This window comes from Microtus pennsylvanicus, chromosome 22, assembly GCF_037038515.1.
Source record: "Microtus pennsylvanicus isolate mMicPen1 chromosome 22, mMicPen1.hap1, whole genome shotgun sequence".
Classification (NCBI taxonomy): Eukaryota; Metazoa; Chordata; class Mammalia; order Rodentia; family Cricetidae; genus Microtus; species Microtus pennsylvanicus.
The window spans coordinates 8,888,299-8,911,744 of NC_134600.1; the positions used below are offsets into that span (position 1 = coordinate 8,888,299).

The 23,446-nt window shown below is 46.4% G+C and overlaps 1 protein-coding gene across 3 annotated transcripts in view; it reads right to left on the reverse strand.

The window, feature by feature from the left end:
* Myo1b (myosin IB) overlaps positions 1 to 23,446 on the reverse strand; it is a 154,587-nt gene that overhangs the window by 50,037 nt on the left and 81,104 nt on the right. For all 3 annotated transcript variants that reach the window (XM_075955915.1, XM_075955914.1, XM_075955913.1), the window contains exons 5-7: positions 19,085 to 19,189; positions 15,365 to 15,411; positions 10,608 to 10,671 (exon numbers count right to left, since the gene is read on the reverse strand). In XM_075955915.1, the coding sequence (XP_075812030.1) occupies positions 10,608 to 10,671; positions 15,365 to 15,411; positions 19,085 to 19,189 (216 nt within the window). The remainder of the gene's footprint in view (positions 1 to 10,607; positions 10,672 to 15,364; positions 15,412 to 19,084; positions 19,190 to 23,446) is intronic.

Consider the following 23,446-nt stretch of genomic DNA (forward strand, 5'->3'; position numbering starts at 1 on the left):
TGAGGATGCAGGGAGGGAAGAATTTAACACTGCAGAGCCACAGTGAACGGGGACCTAGAAGGCTCTAAATACATCTGGTTGCTTCTAAGAACAAAGAGATGAAGCCGGGCAGTGGTGGCGCATGCCTTTAATCCCAGCACTTGTGAGGCAGAGGCAGGAGGATCTCTGTGAGTTTGAGGCCAGCCTGGTCTATAAGAGCTAGTTCCAGGACAGGCTCCAAAAGCTACACAGAGAAACCCTGTTTCAAAAAACAAAACAAACAAAGAGAACAAAGAGATGGGAGGCAAAAACCTATCTATTCCAGATTAGTTTATGTTCGTCTCCAGCTGTCACAAGACTTGGGTGACCGCAAGGTCTCCCCAAACTGTGGCAAAGCAAAATGAAGGGGTAAAAAGTGAGAAGCACAGATCAATACAGATCAATACAACTCAGGGGTAAAGACAGCGTATAATATTCGCCATCTGTAAAGAAATGGAATTTCTGGGCTGGAGAGATGGCTCAGAGGTTAAAAGAACTGACTGCTGTTCTGGAGGTCCTGAGTTCAATTCCCAGCCACCACATGATGATTCACACACATCTATAATGAGATCTGGTGCTCAGAACACTATAGACATAATAAATAAATTTTAAAAAAAAGAAATTTTAGACAATTAACATGTATCCACGAGTGCAGAAAAATAAACAACTAAAAAGACAGTATGGTTCTATTTCTCAAGTGGTCAAGCTTCTGAGAGATCCTGGCAGAAGTTAGTGTGCAATTCTGGGAACAAAGAAGCCATGGGCAGATTCCTCACAGAGAAGCGAATCCTCAAAGGAGTCCCCACGCCTTGAAGAAAGTGACTGACTACACGAGGAACACAAACAAGGGCTATATTCTGCTTTGTTCATTCACACACAGATTCCTGCAGCGGAATCACCGCCCACTAGGCACCGGGAACAATTCAGCAATCAGCAAACAGGAAGGCTTTCTTTCTCTGGTCAGTGACCGCGCCACACACACCAATACAACAGCCTTTCCAGGTGTGATGAGACACGGACAGCTGGGGAATGACTCAGTGGACAGAGCACATGCCAAGCACGTATGTGGGTCAGAGTTCGGATACCCGGAGGGCAAGGAAAACCAGGATGTGGCAGTGCATGTCCGGTGAGATCGAAGGAGCGAGGAGAATCCCCAAACTCTCAGGAGTTAACTGCCTGGTACTCCATCAATGACTATGATACCCTGCCTCAGACAAAGGAGAGGACCAACTCCAGAAATCTGACCTCCGCACAAGCACCATGGCACACGCGTGCATGTGAGCACAAACACACGCATGCGCGCACACACACACACACACACACACACGCACGCACGCACGCACGCGCGCACGCGCGCACACACACACTTCCAGACAGAGAGGACAAGTTGCTCATGACTGAGAGGGTAAGGAAGACAGAGTAAGTGAGAACCCAGGTTTTACAGATCCCTAAGAGCTTGGCCACACCCTGGACACACTGGACACCTCCCAAGCCTGCTCTTCTCACCCAGCAGTAACAGTGGCACCGCTGTTACAGAGACGAACGTTCTCGGCAGCATGGACACATTCTTTCCTACACATCGAGACACAAAATAAGACCTTCAGAAAGCACGTGACTCATGGGCTGTACTGTGCGGCTGCCATGGGCTACTAAGCCAGGCATTCGGCCGCTTTGAAAATGTTGATGACAGTGTAGAAAGGGCTGTGGGATCCATCGCCATTAGCGCCAGCGAGTTAAAGGCCAGCAATGTGACAAAGAACGCGGACCCACAAATGTACTGATATGGTCGGAAGTGATCACCGTATTCAAACAAGACTCACGGTGCGTGTGTTTAAAAGGAGAGGCACAAAAAGGAAACCGAGGCAGAACTTCAACTTCCTTTCCGCCTGTGAGCCTACGCAGCCCTGAGTGCTGGCCCTGAGGTTGACTCTGTCACCTCCACCCTGTAGACAAGAAAAGGAGGCTCATGCTGCACTGATCGGAGTGTGAATCCGGAGCTTTAGTTACTGAGGCTCATACTTAGGCTCTGTCGTCGTTGGGGGAGGGGAAGCGCAAAACTCTTAAACATTTGGGAAATGATGGACTTTATACGAAATCCAGGAATTCACTAAGCAACTGTCTCACAAAATGAGGCAGCTTTTATTGCGAAGCAGTTGAAGGTTTTTACTACTCACAAGGCTTACTCTATTACCCTGGAGCCTGTTTCGGGTTCTTTACGACTTTTCACGTAAGTCATAAGCTTCCAGGTAGAAAAGGAATTAGAGGAGATGCCTGCCCCCAGATAATTCACGCATCCTTGAAGCCACTCCCTGTCGGTGGTTTGTGCTAAATGTGCATGTACCAACATAATCAAACAGCATGAGATCATACCAAATAAGTACTCAAAGCAGAGGATATAAGCTCCATTCACTGGAGGGACTTCTCACCTGACCATGTTCATTTACTTAAATGTGCCCTGAATGAAGGGGAAACAGAACTCAGCACGGTTCTTTCTCCACCAGGGGAGTGCCTGCAGCATGGGCCAGGCCTCTGCTAGGGAGATTTCGAGGACTTAATGCCAGATCCCTGGTACAGCAGCATCCGTGAGAATGTCCAGAACCCCCAATGCAACCGCATCTCAAGATATAAAGATCGCCATAAATTCAGATTAGAGAGAGATAAACTTATTAAGCCATACGGGAATAGGGACAAAGGAAGACTGGGCCAGAACTTGCCCTCCTACCTAGCAGGCCATCACCCACGAAGGATCGACAGAAGGACCTGTTCTGCGCTTCAGGGGCTTTCTGCTTCTGACATTTTAGCAGCTAAGATTTAGATGATGCACAGGTGCCCGCTCATCTGGGAGACCACCTTCCCTGAGCACACCGTCAGAGGAACAGAACACCCGTGACTGCACCCACTGAAAACGAAAGCTTTTGAAAGCAGGCGAAAGGATGAAAATGAGTAAAAAGAATAGAAGGGCTGGGAAGAAGAACTCTCATTACCCCGGGGCATAATGAAAGGATTACAAGCCTAGAAACAAAAAAGTGTCTTTGTTTTATACACAATCTCTCTCCCAGGAAAAGCAGGGCCCCTGAACGAAAAAGCAGGAACTGTGGGCACTGCCCTCGGTGGCCCCCCATCTCCAACTGTCCTCGGTGGCCCCATCATCCCCAACTGTCCTCGGTAGTCCCCATCTCCAACTGTCCTCGGTGGCTCTTCATCTCTAATTGTCCTAGGTGTCCCCCCATCTCCAATAGTCCTTGGTGGCCCCCCATCTCCAACTGTTCTTATTGGCCCCCCATCTCCAACTGTTCTTATTGGCCCCCCATCTCCAACTGTTCTTATTGGCCCCCCATCTCCAATTGTCCTAGGTGTCCCCTCATCTCCAACTGTCCTCGGTGTCCCCCCATCTCCAACTTCCTCAGTGGCTCTTCATCTCCAATTGTCCTAGGTGTCCCCCTATCTCCAATTGTCCCCGTGTCCCCCCATCTCCAACTGTCCCCGGTGGTCCCTTATCTTTACTGAAGTGTTTGCTGTCCCTCCCTTCCGGTCACTGTCCAGATGGACAGGAGGGAACATGAAGGTTTTATTTATAACTGTCCATCCAAGCCAGTGGATGTTTAGAAGGAAAAAACTAATATCTCATACAGTTAGCTCAGAAAAGAATATCAAAGAAGAAGAGAAAACAAACAAGAAAAAAAGAAAACAAGGATAAGGGCGTGTTCAAGCTCTGCAAGAGGCCTATGAAGACGCATCTTTGTCTCAGTTTTCCTAGCAAGGACGGGATAACGCTGCAAGCCCATGCATTAATGAAAATGCTGACTGCTCCTGAGACCTTCCCTCCAACTACCCAATCACCAGGAAATACTGAGCAGAACTCAGTATTTTTACTGGAAAATCCTAAATATGAACATGGGTTTACTTATCTTTTAGGGGACAGATTTTAAATCAATACCATCCTTTTAAAGATCCTGGAATACCGGAGGCTCACGTAAGGGTTGGTAGGCATAGCCAAATGCTCGTAATTATAGCCAAGAAGGCTTCCGGTAGCTATGCTGGCCAGCTTGGCGTCTGATTGAGAGACACTGTCTCAATGGATAAGGAGGAAGAACAATTGAGGACGATTACTGAGATTAACTTTAGGTCTCCACACACCCAGACACACTCACACACACACACACACACACACAAACACACACACACACACACACACACACACACACACGTCCACCACATACACACATAGAGAAAAGAAATCAAAATTACAAATAAGATGACATGCTCTCCTAACTTGTTACTGATTAGTGGTCCCAAAGAAGGCAGATTAGAAGCAGACACTATTGACTGGTAGGCAGATATTAACCAGCTCACAAGAATTGATTGACTCATCGATAGCAGTGCTTCTCAACCTGTGGGTCGCGACCCCTTTGACAAACCTCTATCTCCAAAAATATTTACATTACAATTCTGAAAACTACAAAAGTTATGGAGTAGCATCAAAAATAATTTTTAGCCGGGCGTTGGTGGCGCACGCCTTTAATCCCAGCACTAGGGAGGCAGAGGCAGGTGGATCTCTGTGAGTTCGAGGCCAGCCTGATCTACAAAGGGAGTTCCAGGATAGGCTCCAAAGCTACAGAGAAACCCTGTCTCGAAAAACCAATAATAATAATAATAATAATAATAATAATTTTTATGGTCGGGGGTCACCACCACGTGAGGACCTGCATCCAAGGGTCACGGCCTTAGGAAGGTTAAGAACCGCTGACCTACAGGGTTCTCCAAATCCATCTCATGCATAGGCTTGTCAAGAAACAAATTAAGATCAGTTTCCTCGAGGATGAATCAGATGAGGCAGTTTCTCAATGGCTTGCCATCGATGAAATCAAAGATATGATATAAAAGAACAAAGCTATAAATCTCACACAATGTAAAAAAAAAAAAAACATGTTCCATGTGTTACCAATATACAGCATAGAAGCTAAACAATACACCCCAAGGGAGACAACACACAAAAGCAGGAAGCAACCACGCCATAAATTCTATAGAAATGTAAGAGAAAAGCAATCAAGAGCCTTTTGCGGAGGGCTGGTTCATTTCCTGCCCTTCATGTCTCTGCAGGGGATGTCCCCAGTGAAACTTCCTAGATCTTCATCGGTCCTCCCCAGGACTGGAGGAACAACTGCACGGTAAGGCCTAGGGCTGAGGTGCATGGACGCGGACGGGGTCCTTCTGGGCTCTGCTTACCACATACACAATGACCTTGCTCTTCAGTCCAGCGAGACAGTTGGGGCGATGGCCACGGGGAGAAATCATGAACACTTAGTGCCATCGTTGGCTCCCTGACTTCTAACAGCCAGGGGGTTACTATCACACCTATGTGTTCAGGTGACAAACCCAAAGCCACTCTCTTCGACCTCAGCTTTATCTCTAACAGAGTCTTTTCTTTTCCAGTTGGCCTCCCTCATCCGGACTGCCTATATGGGAGAAAGTACTCTAGATCTCAGTAGCTTAAAGCATTGAGTAGCTCTGTCTGGTCTGAACCCAGCAAGGCTGATGGTCCTGGGCTCGCTCCTGGCTCTCCGAGTGACACCTGATAGAAACATATCAGGCAGCCCATTTCATGGCCCTCTTCTGTACCAAACAGATGTCTCTGCACAGTGTCGTGAAGAGAGACTCCAGAGAAAGCAAAGGCAAACTCCACTACGCAGCCAGTCCAAGTCTGGCTAGGCCCCCGCGCCCCCTTGACAACTGTTCCACAGACTGAACAAACCTCACGGTCAAGTCCTGAGTCAAAGACGATGGGACAATCCAAAGGTGAGACACAGAATGAGTATTTGGTGGGGCCATTCCTGAAAAATCTATCCAACTGAGGCTGTTAAAATAAGATTGCTGGGCCGTGAGGTGGCCCAGGGGGAAAAGGTGTAAGACACCATGTCTAGAAACCTGAGCTCCATCCCCAGGACATGCAGAGTGCATCTCCCCCATGCTGCCTGCCGGGTGAGCACAGAAAACAGTGAAAAAAAGAGCTGGAATTTGGCTTGGTGGTAGAGTGCATAAGAAGAAGGCCCTACCTTCAACCCCCAGAAACCCAAAAATAAGGCATATAGATAAAATTACCCACTAAATCTGGAGTTTTGCTTATTAAAATTTTCAAACGCATAAAATTACGTATGATATTCAGTGTGTGTGTGTGTGTGGTATATGCGTATGTTTGTGTAGTATATGTGTATACGTGGGGTATGTGTGTATGTGCACTGTATGTGTATATGAGGTGTGTGTTTATGGGGGGGTCGTATGTGTTATGTGTATGTATATGTGGGGTGTATATGTGTGTGTGTGAGAGAAAGATGTCAGATTTATTCAGTTGCTAGTTACTCAGCAATAGACAGGTTGTCTCTGTACTACAGAATTTGTATTTGGTTAAAGGCCATACAGACAATAAACAAGTCGGCATTTAATAGTGGGAAATAGACATTTATCGAGGGTTTACTATGTGCCAGGCACTTTATGGAGCTATAAATACAGAACTGACCCTGGTCCAGCCTGACACACGCTTGATTATTCCCACTGCAAGGATGAAGTCAGGGAGGGCCAGAGAACTTCAGTAACTTGCTGTCTCTTGTATAGACATCGGTGATCGCATGAGAAACCAGTGGGTTGTGCGCATGAAGCAGAAGCCCCAAATGCTGAAACACGACATGCAGGGTGTGTTTCTGTGACACCCAGCGGGGGTGAGGGCAGCCAGAATTTTCACCTTGGTTTACACTTTAGACTTGAAATCAGAACCTATTTCCAGAGCAGATTCCTCTCCGTGCTGGCCTCTGAGCAGATTTAGATCATGTTTTTCCACGGTCTAAATTGCTTCCAAGCATCACAGATTTGAGAAGATGCCTGGGAGTATTATAAAAGAAGCAGAAAACTAGTTTCTCAAAGGTTCCAGTTCAGAACACTACGACACAGAAATCTTCGGCCACAAGCACCCGATTAGTAAGTAAGCAGCAAGCCGTAGCCAACTAGAGGCGCCACTCCAGGTCAGTGGGACGTCTGCACTCGCTCCCGTGTCTCATCTTCTCTATTAAAGGAAGCCTCTGCCACCTCCCATTTTAATTACACAGCCTTCTTAAGGACACTGCTCTCAGGCCTCTGGAACTCTCAAGTGTGCTCCAGACTAAGACTGTATCGCACCCCTCTTTAGGAAAAGGGAGATGAGTTGGAGGCCTTTGTTCTCCACTTCCCGGGTGTACAACCGTCTAGAGGGTGCCTGAACCACTCAGGGTGATCATTTAAGCCATTGACAAGTTGGGCTTTTCCTAGTGGCTGCTGGGAAAGGAAGCAACGCATCTCTTCTGCAAGACAAAGCAAAGCCCGTGCTCTTCTCCAGCCCGCAAGAAGCTAACGCGTCAGGGTCTGGCAAGAACCCCGGCGATTCACCCACTGCTTTACATGCACCAAAGCCAGCCTGGCAGCTCCCAGGGCCCGCATGAGTCAGCCCTGCCTGTATGGGGTGAAATTTCCTGTCCCACCACTAATGTGTGCTTTCCCTCTCTACAGCAAGGGATATTCTTAACCACCGGGGTGTTCCCGCTTACGAGTTTCGATGTAATTTTTTTTTTTTTTTGTGGGAACAAACTGTAACCAAGACCATATGAAACTCATTCACACAGGCATATTAGTCTTAACGGACACCAAGTGTTTGGTATTTATTTTCCATGGATACTGTAAGAATCTTCTGATTCTTACGTCAGGAAGAGACTTATGTTTAGAACTTGAACTTAAATGATAATCCAAAGTTATCTTCTCATGCTGATAATGAAGTAACTAACTCCCAATTATCTTCACAGAATCCTCGGGAACACTGTAGATTAAACCATTCCAGAATGTTCAGCTGCAAGTTCCGTAGTGAAAGGACAAGTCCAAAGCTACCATCGGTGTAATGCCCAGCCACTGTAATAAGTGGCATTAATGATGCAATAACTAGCATTAATTCGCCTTATAAAAAGAAAGCACTAAGGATTTATGAATAGTTTGCCGAATTAAAATGAATTGCTTCTGAGAATGGTGGCCTTAAACTTGAGCCACCCCCTTCCCGAGACAGTTCTCATTAGCTGCTGTACCCTGCAAGGGGTCTGCCTCGGCAGCCTGGCAGGGGCCATCATCATCTGCTTCTGGCTGGAGGAGATGCATGCTGCCATACTTCCGCTGCCGTAGTTAGCCTATAAAATCGTATCATCGAAATGGGAGTATCCTATACAATTTCTTCTCACATTAGAACTTCCCCTTCAAGCTACTTCCCTCACAACGCCACATTCCTACAAGCACACAGCGCCGTCACCATGCATAGCACGGCACAGTAGACAGCGAGGCAGACCAAAAGGAAAATCACGTTACGTACTGCAAAAATGCTGAGGCGGAAGAACCAGAGTCCATCCACCCACCCCCGTTATTTCAAAGATGAGGAAATACTAGTCCTGAAATGCTAGTCCTATCTATGAACGAAGATGAGGATTTCGTTTTAAAGTTCAGCGACTCGTTCAGCTACTACTGGGCTCTATGGCATGTGCCTGTAATATCACTGGGGAGATGATGTGGGATTCCCCTCTGTATGCTGTGAACACCATTGGTTAATAAAGGAACTGCCTTGGCCTGTTGGTAGGGCAGAACAGAGCTAGGCGGGGAAAACTAAACTGAATGCTGGGAGGAAGAAGGTGGAGTCGGAGAGAAGCCACAGAGCTGCCACTGGAGACAGATGTGCTGAAACTTTGCTGGTAGGCCACGACCTCGTGGTGATGCACAGTTGAATGGAGATGGGTTAAATTAAGATGTAAGAGTTAGCCAATAAGAAGCTAGAGCTAATGGGCCAAGCAGTGCCTTAAATAATACACTTTGGTTCTGGGTGACCAGGACGAACAAGCAGCCTCCCAACAGCAGGGAGACAAAGAAATGAAAAATTCTGGGATGTGCTAGCTAGTGGTAGAGCCAGACATATGAGCTCCAGGTTCAGTGAGAAATTTCGTCTCAAAATACAGGGTAGAGAGTGAATGAGGGAGACAATGGCACCCATCTCTGACCTCCACACAGTCGCGGACATCCGTAAGTATACGTGTGTGTTCCTATTCTCATCCCTCGTGCCCCCACCCCCAACACATGCCACGAGTTCCGCTACACGGTATGCACAAATCACTCCTAACACCAACTTCTGCACAGCATCAGGGAGCTCACCCCCGCTCCCCGGCAGCTTGAGGGTTCTTGGCTACCCATCTCCTCCTCTGCTGGACCAGTTCCTCTCCGCTTTAGGTCTTAGATCACTCAAAGAGGATGGCTGGTGAGGCGGCTTGGTGGCTAAGAATGCCCAACGCTCTTCTGGAGGACATGAGATAGCCTCCCAGCGCCTATGTGAGGATTACACAGCCACTGGAACTCCGGCTGCAGGAGAGCCGACGCCCTCTTCCGGCCTCTCCCAGTATCTGCACCCCCATATATAGACACACGCCATTACTCTAACAAGCCAATGACGGTGTTCTGGGCACTTTAGACAGCTGTCATTTCCGTGTCTAGTGTAGACTAGTTATTTTCACTCATCTCTATAGGCACTGGTCTGGTCACGTGACCCTAAAACCCAGAACATTCGAGAGGACAGTGAGGTAACAGCCGGGGTCACATAAACCCCTGCATTAGAATTAATTTCCAAACAAATGAAATGTGAAATCAAAGGAGAAAGAAACATCAGGGGAGTTCCAAGCTCCCTGGCTAGGAGGCCAAGAAGGCACACAAAGCCAGCCACGCTGGTGTGACTCACGGCTAGTCCACAAGTCCTGGACCCGGAGCTATGTCATAGCCTTGGACCCAGTCCTGTGTTCCTCACTCCACACTGGGAAGGAGGCTAATGCGTCCATGTTTTACCAACAGCTAGATTTACAGTTCCATGATCTAGAAAGCCTAAAAAAAGGAGGTCACGGTTCTCAAAATAACATTCGAGATAAAGGCCTACTCACGGTACAGGAGAAAAGCTTCCTTTAAAAGGCTACTAATTTAAATCTATTATTTCTATTTTAGGGCTAAGGTAAAGTTCAGTGCGGCTGCCCAGTGTGTATGAGGCCCTGGGCTCTATCTTAGCGCCACAAAATTAATTAATAAATTCCCTCGGTTTTATTTTTAGTCACGGAATATATTTTTGTTAGGCTGGCTTAAAGGCCCATGAGGAATAAAGTACAAATACTTCAGCAGATTTCTGAACAGTTTACCAAAGGTAACAATAAATGAATTTATAACACTTAGCCAGGTATAAGGATACACGCGTTTTTGAGGCCTGTTTGGATGAGACAGTACAATTCTCTCTCAAAAAATCAAAACCAAACCAAACAATATATATATATGTGTGTGTGTGTATATGTTTATGTATATATATGAATGCATAAATACACATATACATATATATGTTTTACATTATATTGTAAAGCAATCTGGAATGCCATGGTTAACAATTCTTATTAAAGCAAACACTCTTCTTCCCCTTTCTTCAATCGAAGTATTTAGACTAGTCCACCACTTACAAATGCCTGTTTTAGCATTCTCAAGCGACTGATAAAAGAGTCAAGTAAAATACTTACAGTTACTTATCACGCCTCCCAGCGGGTCACCTTTAAAGTCAAATTCAATATCCATATATTTGCCCTGTCAAAGAGAGACTCCGTCAGTGCATCCCAAAACAGCCTGCGTGCTTCAGAAGGGAGCATCCTAACTCATTTTCAGTCCTTTGTATGGATGTAATCAAGAAAGCCAGCTCATTTACCCATAAGGCAAACCAGTCTCCATGAATAATTCACACTGCAAAGCCACCACCTAGAACCCATCTAGCCTGTAGCTAATTTAAAAACAGATCTCTGTACACATGCACATACGCAGGTGCGCGCGCGCGCGCACACACACACACACACACACACACACACACACACACACACACACACACTGGGGGGGGCGGGGGAGAGGGCGGGGGGGGTCCTTTCCATCATGTGGCCTTTCCATTTCAGATAGTTTCCAAACTTCATGAAGGGGAGACAGTCTCAGATCAAGACTGAGAAACAAGGGCACTAGTCTTGGCAGGAAAACTGATTGGAAAGATAAATTATTTCATTTTATTTTATAGGCAGAATGTGTCTGAAGTCATTGTTACAAACTCCGCATTAGGCAGCGGGTGAAACGCAATCCCTCCCCCCAGATTTCCAACTGTTCAAATCAAAACACAATGATGCGGGCCACAAGCTCAGAGCGAAAGCCTACGTATCCCATTGAGAGGCGTTTGACGTAGATTGTATAGAGCCCAGGGTCACCTTACACTCCACGGGCAGTATCATAAGACACGTGGCGTCAAATCTCGTAAATTTTAGAAGCAGCCTTCAATGGTCTTGATGAAGAGTTACCAGGAAGAGCAGAATAGCCGTGGCATCTGCTTTGTGCTTAGCAAAGAGTATGTGTATTTAATAAGGAATTCTTTTGCTTTGTTTCATGTCCTGCCTCGATCACAATCAGATAGATACTATGTACAGAATTTTCCCTAAGAATTATATTTATTTTCAAAATGTGACAGAAAGAGAGAAAAGACTTGACTGCATGGCACTCGGTCAACAATGCAACTTGGGCCATTTTCTTAGCTTATGGACGCTCCCTCACCAGCTCCTCTCCCAGGGCCATCTACCCTTTGAAATGGTCACTTAGGCCCCGAGCGAATGTCTCCAAATCATTTCTTCTACGTTGAGAAAGGGGAGCGAGAAACCAGACACAGTCCCTGCTGGGAAGGAGCTCACAGCCTGGTAAGCAGGACACGGTGGTGGAGAGACAAGCCTACCACAGCTCATGGACGCAGACGGCTATGCCAGGGGTGAAGACGGGAGCAGAAGAAGTGAGTTCACGGCAAACGCCAAGTCTGCTGGGAGGTGGGGGAGCAGGAGGAGGAGAAGGAGCAGGCATAAAAACCAAGAACCAGCTGTTAGGGACAGTGAGGTGGGGCTTCAGGCTGGAGACCAAAGTCAGGTTAGCATGACTTTTTGACATTCTCCTGACATGAGCCATTGTTACTGAAGGCTCCTAAAGAAGAAGGCAGGATCAGATTTGCCACTTTACAAGATCACCTGACCAGCGTGCAACGGGCTGGAAAGGAGGAGGCTGGATGCTGTAGCAATCAAGGGATCCGGGCATTGGCTGGCTACACCAATTGGGAGAAAACCGTTGAGTGCTTCCAGCAGAAGCGAAACAGGACCATAGCTATTCAGAGTCGCAGGGACAGTCCTGGGCTTGACAGAGAGAACCTCCAGAATGGTGGGGACAGAGGAGAAAAGGCAGCGGGAGATGAGGGAAGAAAAGCAGAGAGGGAGCGAAGGATCGGCCTTGCAGGTGATAACTTTGATAGGAGCCCCTGGACGAAGGGGCAACAGGATCTAGAGAGTGGGTGGAAGGAAGGGTAAGCGAGACAGGAGCTGGACACCTTCCAAGGTCCCAGTGTCACTTCCGGAATGGGACATGTTCCCTACGGTTTGCTGTTTGAACACTTGGTCCCAGCTGGTGGGGCTGCTTGGGGAGGTTGTGGAAGCAACTGGACCTGGGGACCACCGAATGGACAGCATAGTGTCAGGACCTGCCCCGGCACCCATGACGGATGTTTCTCCTCAAACTATAAGCCAAAATAAATCCTTCCTAGGCTGGCTTTTTAAGGTATTTGAACAGACGACCAAAAAGCAATTATTACAGGTGAGTTTGAGGCCAGCCTGGTCTATAAAGAGAGTTCCAGGACAGCCAGGGCTGTGACACAGAGAAACCCTGTCTCAAAAAAAAATGAATGAGAGATTGGGCAAAAGCAAAAGTACAGGCGCTGCCCTCTGCCCCCCAGTGCCTAGTTATCAGTCTACACACGGAAGATGCTTATTTGCTGCTTAAGGAAGAACACTAATCAACAAAGCCCTAAAATACTGTCTCATTCTAAAAAAATAAATAAATAAATAAAAAATAAAAGTCCCATATGCCAAACCAGAAATACTGGGGCATACAGGACACACTGTGAGGGCTGTCCTTGAATACATTTTTACCAGTGTCAGCTATGACCAATGTGTCTTAACTACTGCATCGCAGACTCTGTCAGATTTCTCAGTGAAGCGATCAACAAATTCATTCTAGATTCACCAAACAGAGCCAAGGGTTCTGTCGAGCAACACCACAATTCCACGAGATGGCACAGAATCCAATTATGAAATGACACCACGCGTCTGGGTGTTTTATTAATCAAGTCATAGACCACAAACAGAGGAATTACTAGAAGCTGGGCACGAAATGATCTAGCCTATAATCAAGTGTTAATCCCATATCCTAATACCCAAGTTATAAGAGGATTTCTCTGAAGCTATTTTAATAAGCTAAACAGCCCGCCAAGCCATTTGCAGGATCTTAAATACCACTGCAATAAAAAAAAAAATATTAAAAAACACCTGACCTTCTAAGCAATTCAGTTTCCTGTCTTTGCATCGCCATGGCCACACACATTTGTAAATATGTTTAAAAGTGCATGTGTACACAATTGGCGAACAAAATTAAATTTCTATCACATAACGAAGCCTGATCATTGTAATTACTTCACTTCAGACTCTATTTCTGCAATGAGATTATCTAGGTGACCACACAAGAAAAGGCCTGCATCAAACTGGTTATGAGACTGTAACGGGCTAATCCAATGGAAAAACTCACAGCCCTGGGTTTGGGATCTTATTTAGCCTTCTACTTCCTAAGTTACTTCTGTCTGAGACCATTTCTTTCTTTAAGCTCCGGACAACCCGTCTATGGAGAAGGCCAGCAGGGATCTAAGATGGGAGCAAGGGAGAACCCCTGGTAGAGAGGCATCAAAGATTACCAAAACTGATCCTACTGGTACAAGCAATGAGGGGAGAAGATGGCTCAGAAAATGAATGATCTTTTTTTCCTTTTCTTTTTTGGCTAAACAACAGAAGAAGAAAAAAAGGAACAATCTCAAAGTACCATCATGGAGCTAGGCCAAATGGTACAGATGTTTAATCCCACCTACTCAGGCTTTGGGCCGGGCAGTGGTGGCGCACGCCTTTAGTCCCAGCAAGCGGGAGGCAGAGGCAGGCGGATCTCTGTGAGTTCTAGGCCAGCCTGGTTGGTCTACAGGAGCTAGTTCCAGGACAGACTCCAAAGCTACAGAGAAACCCTGTCTCAAAAAACCAACCACCCAACCAACCAAACAAACAAACAAAACTCTTAGAAGGCTTTGGTAAAAACCAGAGAGCTCAACGCTTACCTGAGCTACTAAATGAGTTCAAGACCAACCTGAGTAACTTAACAAGGTCCTGTAACCAAAAGGAACAGAGACAAGAGAAAGGGAGGAAAGCGGAGGAAAAGAGGGGTGCCAGAGTGTACGGCTTGGCATTCACAAAGCCCCCTGCATTGCAATGAGCAGACACAGCACTGTGACACTCAACACATTTGCTCCCAACGCGGTGTCCATGTCTTGGTGAAGAACAAAGGAGCTCAAGAACCAAGTCCCCCAACAAGCAGGCACAAGCTGGACGGTTACAGGATAGAAGACTGGAAGAGCAGTGAGGGTTGGCCTCGACTAGAAGCAGTGTTTCAGGCTCAATCATGACAAGACATTAGTTAACTCTGGTTCTCAGTATCCAGATCTCCCAGCCCCTCGTACTTATCAGTCCTAGTGATTTTACCTTCAGGGGGTTTTAAAAAAAAAAAAAACATCTTGTCCTTCCTGAGACCAACAATAGGAGCAGAGGGCAACATATATACAAACGACTCACTTTGAGCTATCTATTTTTTTTTTACCTGAATTTCTGGTTCTTTTCGTTATTTTGGTTGGTTGGTTTTTCCAAGACAGGGTTTCTCTGTGCAACAGCCCTGGCTGTCCTGAAACTCACTCTGTAGACCAGGTTGGCCTCGAACTCACAGAGACCTGCCTAACTCTGCCTCCCGAGTGCTGGGATGAACGGCGTGCGCCGCCACTGTCGGGCTGAGTTTTTGATTCTTAATTATGACTTCTAAAGGCCAAGCTCCAGATGAGAAAGAAATGATTCTAAATAGTCTTATTTAAATTCACAGAATTTTATGATTGAAGATGAGGAGAAAACATGATAAAAATAGCTTGTCATTCCAAGAAAAACTGAAAGAATTTCAGAAAGCAACATAAATAAGCAAACAACAACACAGAGCTCTTATTGACCTTCCAGTGGGTCTCGACTGGGGGTGGCCCTCTTCTGACCTTAAAAATGTGCATATTAAATATTAAACATCTGCCTGTTTAAACACACATGGGTTAAACATTAGTGTTAGCACTTAAGCTTCTACAAATACTTACAAATCGGGACGAGTTGTCGTTCCTCACAGTCTTGGCGTTTCCAAAGGCTGGTGAGAAAGAAACAGATGCATCAGGAAAGCTGATAGAAAAACAAATAATTCCAAGCAGAAACACAAAGCAGCCGTAGTACTGGACAGGAATAACTCTGGCAAACACAGCTCACGGTGATGGCACTTCTGCCCACAGTTACCAAACACACGTATCCAGCAGCGATTTTAGTGAGCCGCTAAAACTTCCGTCAGTTATTAGAAACACACGTGGAACATGTGACAGCCCTGAATCTCGGGACTGTTTCGAGCATTACTCTAAACGTGATCTTGCCTAATTCAACATCTTTTAACTCCTGTAGATGAGCTGCTAATGAGTGGGAGACAGGTAAGGTTTCTACTCCTCCATCAAAACTGTCAGTAAGGCTATTTCAGAAATCTTCCATTACTGTATGCTTGATGGAAGTGGGTGAGGTTTGTAGATCACAAGAGGCAGGCAAAACTTAAACTCTCTAACTTCGAAGCAAAGCTACTTATATAATCGTGATTACATAAGTCCAATACAGCAAGAGCGATACCGAGAGTCAAAACAGAGTCATTTAAAATAAGACACAAGCAATACATAATTTATTAGTCTATGCCCAACAGGCAGACCTCCATGGAATCTAGAAAATAAAAGAAACAGATGTGACCCACAAAGCACAGCCCAAGTCTCTTAGCTGCTTCAAGACGACATCTGCCCTGGGACTCCCTTGGAAAGGAGAGGGAGCACTCCAGGGTGAGTCTGTCCAGGCACAGAACGTTCAACTGTGTCGCCGGTCTAACACAGGTGACATCATAGTTACGGGGCAAATGGACTGCTCCGCCAAGCCCACGCACAGATACTGACTGACAAACCATCCTGGGACGATGAAAACAGGGAACAGAGGGGAGGGGCGTAGACACAAGTCCCATGCACATCCCTGTGGGTGTGCTGCAGGCAGCGGTGCGCCTCAAACCTGGGGGTGAACCCACATCCCGGAAGAGACACAGAATCCTACATTTCCATCCAACCCTGCCCCGAAGCTGTTTCAGGAATCTGGGAGCCACCTTTGAAACTAGCTAGGAAGTATTCACGAGGACATGGCTAAATGAAACCACCCTCTTGAATACGAGGCTAGATATTGCATTTCTGGAAGCCTCCATGACTTTGTTAAGTGGAAGAGAGGATTAGGGTTAACTGTCACAGAACACAAGCACTTCGGAGGGGGTCTCGTCCTGAAAGCAGCACCTTGGAGAGAGGGGGCATTCTTAGGGAGCACAATGAGGGTCAGCAGCTAAACCCAAAATTGAGTCCACTGTTTTGTGTCTTTAAAAAACATTTATTTGCCTGTTTGTTTATTGTGAATGGCATGTGGAGGTCAAAGACCAACTTAAGGGAGTTGATTCTCTCCTTCTACCAAATGAATGCTGGGAATTGAAGTCAGGACGTGAGGCTTAGGGGCAAGTGCCTTCACCCACTGAGCCATTTCACTCATCCCGTTTTGTGCTTTTTGCTTAAAAACACATTAATGGCTGGGTGTGGTGGTGGAAGCATTTAATCCCACCACTTGGAGGGAGATCTCTGTAAACTGAAGGCCAGCCTGGTCTACATAGTGAATCCCGGGCCAGCCAGACCCTGTTTCAAACACCATATATATATATAGTCGGCTCAAGATGGATGAAGACAAGATTGACCAAGTCAACAGAGAAGGTTCCTTATGTCGAGAAGCTTGGGCCGAGTATGGTTTGATAAGTTCCTGACACCAATCTCTCCCTTCGGAAGAAGACAGGATGACTGATACCTAGGACCCCGAGAGGAGAAACCCTGCCAACACTCAAAGAAGGAAGCAGGCTGGGGTGGGGGTGGAGGGGGCGGGATCCGATTCTCTTCACATATCCACTGCCAACCAAAGGCTTCCCTGAAGGCAACCTTGATGACAGGGGACACTTGACCTGGCCCCCATTAAACCATGACATTCCCCACGCTTTGGTGGGCTAGTCTTTGGTATCGTGTAGGCTTGCCGAGTTAACTACTTAGGCCAGGTCCAAAGCCCAGCTCAAGATGCCGACACATGAAGGTCAGGGGCAAGCGAAGGATTGCTCCAGAAGATGCGCCCAGAGTCCCATCTGCAAACCATAAACCATCTTCTCATTAGAGAAGCCTGAGTTGCACATTATCAAACACAACCCTAAACACTCGAGTCTTTTACCGGGAGCCTGGTAATCAGAAACAAGCGCTCCGTTCTAGAACACCCAAGACACATTCCACAGCTGCTGTGTGTGTGTGTGTGTGTGTGTGTGTGTGTGTGTGTGTGTGTGTGTTTGAGTTCCTTGTTGGAAACGTTCATTTACAGTAGCGGCAAAGCATTCCCAGAAAAGATAAGAACACCCACGGTGGACATTTCTTCTACATCCTGCGCTGCAGCCTAGCTGCAAATACCCACCACATAAAACAGCTCTAGAAAAAGATGCAAGCGAAGCCACCCCTTTCCACCACGGCATTCCTAAAACAAGCATGCCAGAAATACAGCTCACGCAGGGGCAGGAAACAAGAAAGCCCAAGTCTCAGACTGGAAAAAGGAAGAGATGCCACTTCTTATGAACCCTGCTGGGCAAGGAACGGAACGAAGTAGAGATCGAAGCGTTAACGGCTTCCTAAGCTTCGTGTCTTTCCTGTCTTGCCAGCCAGGCCAGCAGGCATGGAGTCTCCTCTGAAAAATGAGTTTCAGAGTAATGCTCACGGTTCAAGACCGTCTGCAGGAGGAAAGGAGGGGCTGAGCCAGAGCAGAAAAGACAACAGGGAGGGGTTCTGACCCTCCATGCCAAGAGCTGCCAGCCCTACCAACCCCCAGACAGCTCCACGTTCGTCCACCCCCAATCTTGTCCTGTGCTCTGAGCAAAGGGTTGAGCCAAACTGTTCCTCTAGCCCAGATTCTAAAAGGATGCTTTTGACTTTGTGGGGGGACAGGTGCCAATGTTTGGACCCAAACTATTCCTCTAGCCCGGATTCTAAAAGGATGCTTTTGACTTTGGGGAGGGGGGGGCGACAGGTGCCAATGTTTGGAGACATTTTCAACCCTAACAAGTACAAGGTGCAACTGGTACCTGCCAAGGAGAGGTCATAAAAGTACAAGGCAGGCCTTGTGCTCATAGCAAAGACAAGCTCAGCATAACAGTGCCTAGGCACAATGTGTGTGTGTGTGTGTGTATAAATATACACACATATGGGTATATTTATATGTGTATGTATTATATATGCGTATGTGTGTTATATCTGTATGTATGTATATACATATACCAGAGAGCTAAGAACAGAGCTTGGGAGATGCCTCTATAGCCAGGTTTGGGCTTTCTGCAGCCTTTGGCTTTCCCTGGAAACAAAAATAACCGGTCAAAGGCATTATGATGAATGACAAAATATCACTGCACCATTAACGGTAAATACCAGCCCATTTCTGAAAAGCAAATCAAAGGGCGTTAAATGAAGACCGAATGGCAAGAAGGATTTCTATGCGAGAAAGCTCCTTTTCCGTGGGTTAGCTATGCCCTCTGTTAAGTACTTAGTCAAGCATCGCCAGGGTGGGGCTTACTTCCTCCAGAGCGTGGCCAGGACTGTGTCCTCTTCCCTCCCTGACTTCACCAGGCAGCTGAAGTATCCTGAACACAGTTGGCTGTTTGAACGGCAATAAGCACACACTCGCTCAACCCTTACCTTCCAGGACAGGGTTGGACTGCAGAAGCTGCTCCTTGACTTCATTCACTTCGGCTCCTTTGCCGCACACGGCCGCCACATAGGACATAACCAGCTTGCTGGCCTCTGTGGAGGGAGACAGACCTGTTGTTACTCAGTCACAAAGAGACTCTGAATCTCATGGGAAAAGAGGACTCACTAGGATCCCACGGGTCTTTGCTTCTGGGTGGAAACCGTGTTTCGGGCATATCTATCTACAGCTGTGGATTTTCAGCTGGCATACCATCGATTCAGTTAAGACAGGGCTTGCCCTGGAAGTTTACCTCTGAGCTGTTAAAATGAAGGCTAAGTCACATGGTCAACAAAAGTCCCTGCAGGAGAATCATACTATACATTATCAAAGTGATTAAGCACATACAACTATGTTTTGTACATGATGCAAGGCAAAAAAAAAAAACAAAACAAAACTTGCTCAGCTGAGTGCCTTTGCCAAACATATCTCTGAAGTTTAATAGAACGGCTTCTCTTCAAAAACGGTTTCTGAGGCAAATTGGTTTGTTCACAGTTGGGCCAGACTGATTACTCTTCAATACCAAGAGAGAGCAGCGAATGGGGGATTCGCAGTCTGCCAGGGCAGAGTCACTGCTGTAGGCTTTACCAGTAAAAACAAAGGTCAGGCTGCTGAGGAACCCACCGCGGAGAGCAGACCACTCCTAGCTCATGTGGGGACAGGGACAGGCGCTGTGTTGTTTGCTTAATCCTTCCTGCCAGTCAGTGACTCTTCCCTCAACAATCTTCCACACCGAACCACTTCATTCCAAAGGACACCAGTGTGTGCTCAAAGAGAAAGTGATCCCTTCTCCTTGTCGAGGGGCTTCTCAGAGCCTTTCCGATGCGCCTGGATACTGCGTCTGCAGCTCTGCATTTCCTTCAAGTTTCTCAGCCATCGAGTCTGTTTCCTGTCCACATTTCTGGTTCCAAGGATCCACAGTCAACATCTAGGAATTTCTCAACCAAGTGCCATCAGAACAAAACAGCATGGTCTGGGCAATCAGGGAGAACGGACCAATCTTAATATCCAGCACTTTGTCAAATCCTTATTTAGTGCCACTGTCTAGGAGGAGGAAGAAGGCCTTCTCTTGTATATGAAGATGCCATGGCACAGGGACGAAATAAGGCTATCCTGGCATGACTGTTTCTCGTGGGATTCCATCCTCTCTCCCCACAGGGGAAACAATGGATGAACGCGCCCAACAGCATTTTGCACGCCCTGGCTGTCATGTACACGTAGACTCCTGAAGGACATGCTAGTGTCAACTAACACGGATGTGGAAAACAGCAAGAATCGACACAGTTCCTAAGACGACTCCTTTGGGAACCCCAGCACTCATGACGTAAGGAAAGAAACCAACTGGACAAGCCTTAAGAACTAAAGCTAGAACCCGGGTACTCGCTCAGCAACTAGCGATAAAGCTGGGTCTAGTTTTCTTCTGGGTAACCTAAAAGGATCCTTACAAGTTCTCTAGCAGTCTGTGATGATCCGATCCGCTGCTACCCTCTCCCTTTAGCAGCCAGAAAGGAGAATCTTTTTATCTTTGCAAGATCACATGAAATAGCCTTCATTTAAAGTCTCCAAACTACACATTCCAATTCTCTTGAGTCTCTAGTGGCCACATTTCCCTCTACCCTCGATCTGAAGGGGAACCCCCTCTTCTAGATCTTCTGGATGGCGACATCCTCCGCTGCTGGTCTTGGGCTCTGTCCAGGATCTCCACAAATGATGTCTATATTCTACATCTGCAGCCCAATTCACACACTGCCTGGCCCTTCTTCCTCATTGCCCATCCCCTCACCATTATAGCTTCCTTTTTTCAGACCAATTTCTGGTCTTTCCAGTCTTTACAAAACTAGCAAATTGAATCTATTTATAGACAAAAATAACAGTCTTAGACAGACGCTGCTTAGGATAAAAGGATAAGTGTTCTGTTAGGCAAACCGACAGAAAACATAAAAGGTCCGGCTGTTTTGTTTATTCTGGTAACCATGGAGCTTTCTTCAGCCACGCCTCACACTTCAGACTCAGCTACACTGACTCCACTGGAAATCCTGCTTTGGTTCAGATGAACCTGGGATAGACCGCCTCGGTGGGGAGAGAGAAGCCACTGGTGGTGCCTGGTGCTAGAACCCATGTGGCCTCTTGGGGACCCCTGTGTGGTCAAAACAGAAACAGGATTGGGTCTCGGGGCAGATCTCTCGGGACGTCCACCGGGCTTACATCACCTGACTGTTGAAATGTTTATAAGCCTACAGAACCCACTGGCATGTAGAGATGGTTTAATTTAAATAGGAATGTAGGCACTTTTACTAGCTTTAAAACTTCTTTAAGAAACCCTAATAGTCTTTGAGTATAGTTCAAGGATGCGGCTCATGTTTTAACAGCTTACTTCTAAGTTGGTAGAAAGTTATCTATGCTCAGAGTCCTAATTACCATCAGGAATTCCTCTCCACGGCTCATTTTAATAATTAATTTCTGGAAACAGGAATTAAAAATATTTTTTTTCAAAAAGCTCAGGGGGTACAAGTGCTTGCTGCTCATGCCTCACAGCCGTGGTTGGGATCCCTGGAGCCCATGAAGAAGTCACAAGGTGGACAAGGAGGAGTCTGTGGGGCCACCCTCTGACCGCCAGAGCCCATGCCCTCGCATGCAAATATGAGCACATTTCTTCCAACAGAGCCATTCTTTCTAAAAGCGATAGCGCCTACATTTTTAACGCCTACATTTTTTTATCGCTGACATAATATCTGATCTTTAACTCAAGGAGTTCATGACACAGCTCCTTTGGAAGAAAGAGTCAACAAACACAGGACACGCTACACGGCCATGTGTCTGTCTGGATGTTTCCATGCCTCTCCAGGCCAGGAACAGATCACCCATATGACCATGCAAGCTTAACACAGGCTTTCAGCTTCATTTCCTTCTGGTTCTAAAGTTCAGATAAATTTGAATCTGCATTCAAATCTTTTATATATTTATAAAAAACCAAATCTTCACATAATAACCCCTGTAAACGCAGTGTTGCTGATAAGGAAAAACTGGAGAGCAACTTCCAGAGTTCAAAACCGAGTTTTTTAATCACTGGCTGTTAAGCCTACAAATACAGATTCTTTTTTAAAAAATATTTTTATGGTTTATTTAACTTTATTTTATGTTCATTGGTGTGAAGGTGTCAGATCCCCTGCAACTGAATCTTTAGACAGTTGTGAGCTGCCATGTGGTTGCTGGGAATTGAACTCAGGACCTCTGGAAGAGCAGTCAGTGCTCTTAACCACTGAGCCATCTCTCCAGCCCCCAAATACAGATTCTTAAACTTGGCAAAGTGTAACCACACTGCTTAGAATCAGTTCTGGATGTATCATTTCTAACCCCGGCATATTCACGTTTATGTGTGCACGAATTTGAACCTTCAGCTCCGCTGGCAGTCAGATAAAAACACAATCTTCAAGGCCAAAATCACTTCTCATAAAACATAGTAGGGTGTTTAAGGTTTAACACATACCAACAGACAAATAGTAAGTTACCGCTAGATCAGAGTATCTATGCCATAATTAATTCCCATAAGGAACCAAAAGGACTTATAGACGGTAGATTATAACTCCGGAGTCTTTGAAGTACTATATGTACTTCAAAATAATTGATCTGTCTGTATTCTTTGGCATCTGGCATTGGGTTTTGAATAACGTTATTACAAATGTATTTTTATAATGGTGGAGGTGATGGAGAAGGGGTACTACAAAGACACTTGTGATCTTGAGACCAAAGCATGGGGCCTCCCCAGGCACTAAAACCTCTCTCTCCATGTTCACTGAGAGGCACTGCTTGGATTGAGTCTCAGCACTGGGTGGGTGGGAGCTGTCAGGATGAGCAAACTCATCTTGAGAGCCTAGTAAATCTGTCCAGGAGTTAGCAGACATCTGCAACAGTTGTGGTCATCGATGCACGCCATAACATACGTCACAGACAAGTCATGGATATCAGACTGCAAATAGAAAGGGCCATACATTGACATGAATACACAGACAGACAGACTCACTCTGGTGGATTTATCTAGCTCGCCATCTCCTTGATTAAGATACCTAAGCTTTTCTAGGGACTCAGCTTACAAAGGTCTGGTGTTTGAGAATTAAGAGTAAGAATGCCTGCCAGGTGGTGGTGGTAGCACATGCCCTTAATCCCAGCACTCAGAAGACGGAGGTGGGTCTCTGAGTCCAAAGGCAGCCTGGTCTACAGAATGAGTTCTAGGACAGCCAGGGCTACACAGAGAAACCCTATTTCGAAAAACAAAACAAAGTAAGAATGCCTGCCCCAACGAGGCCACATTTGTG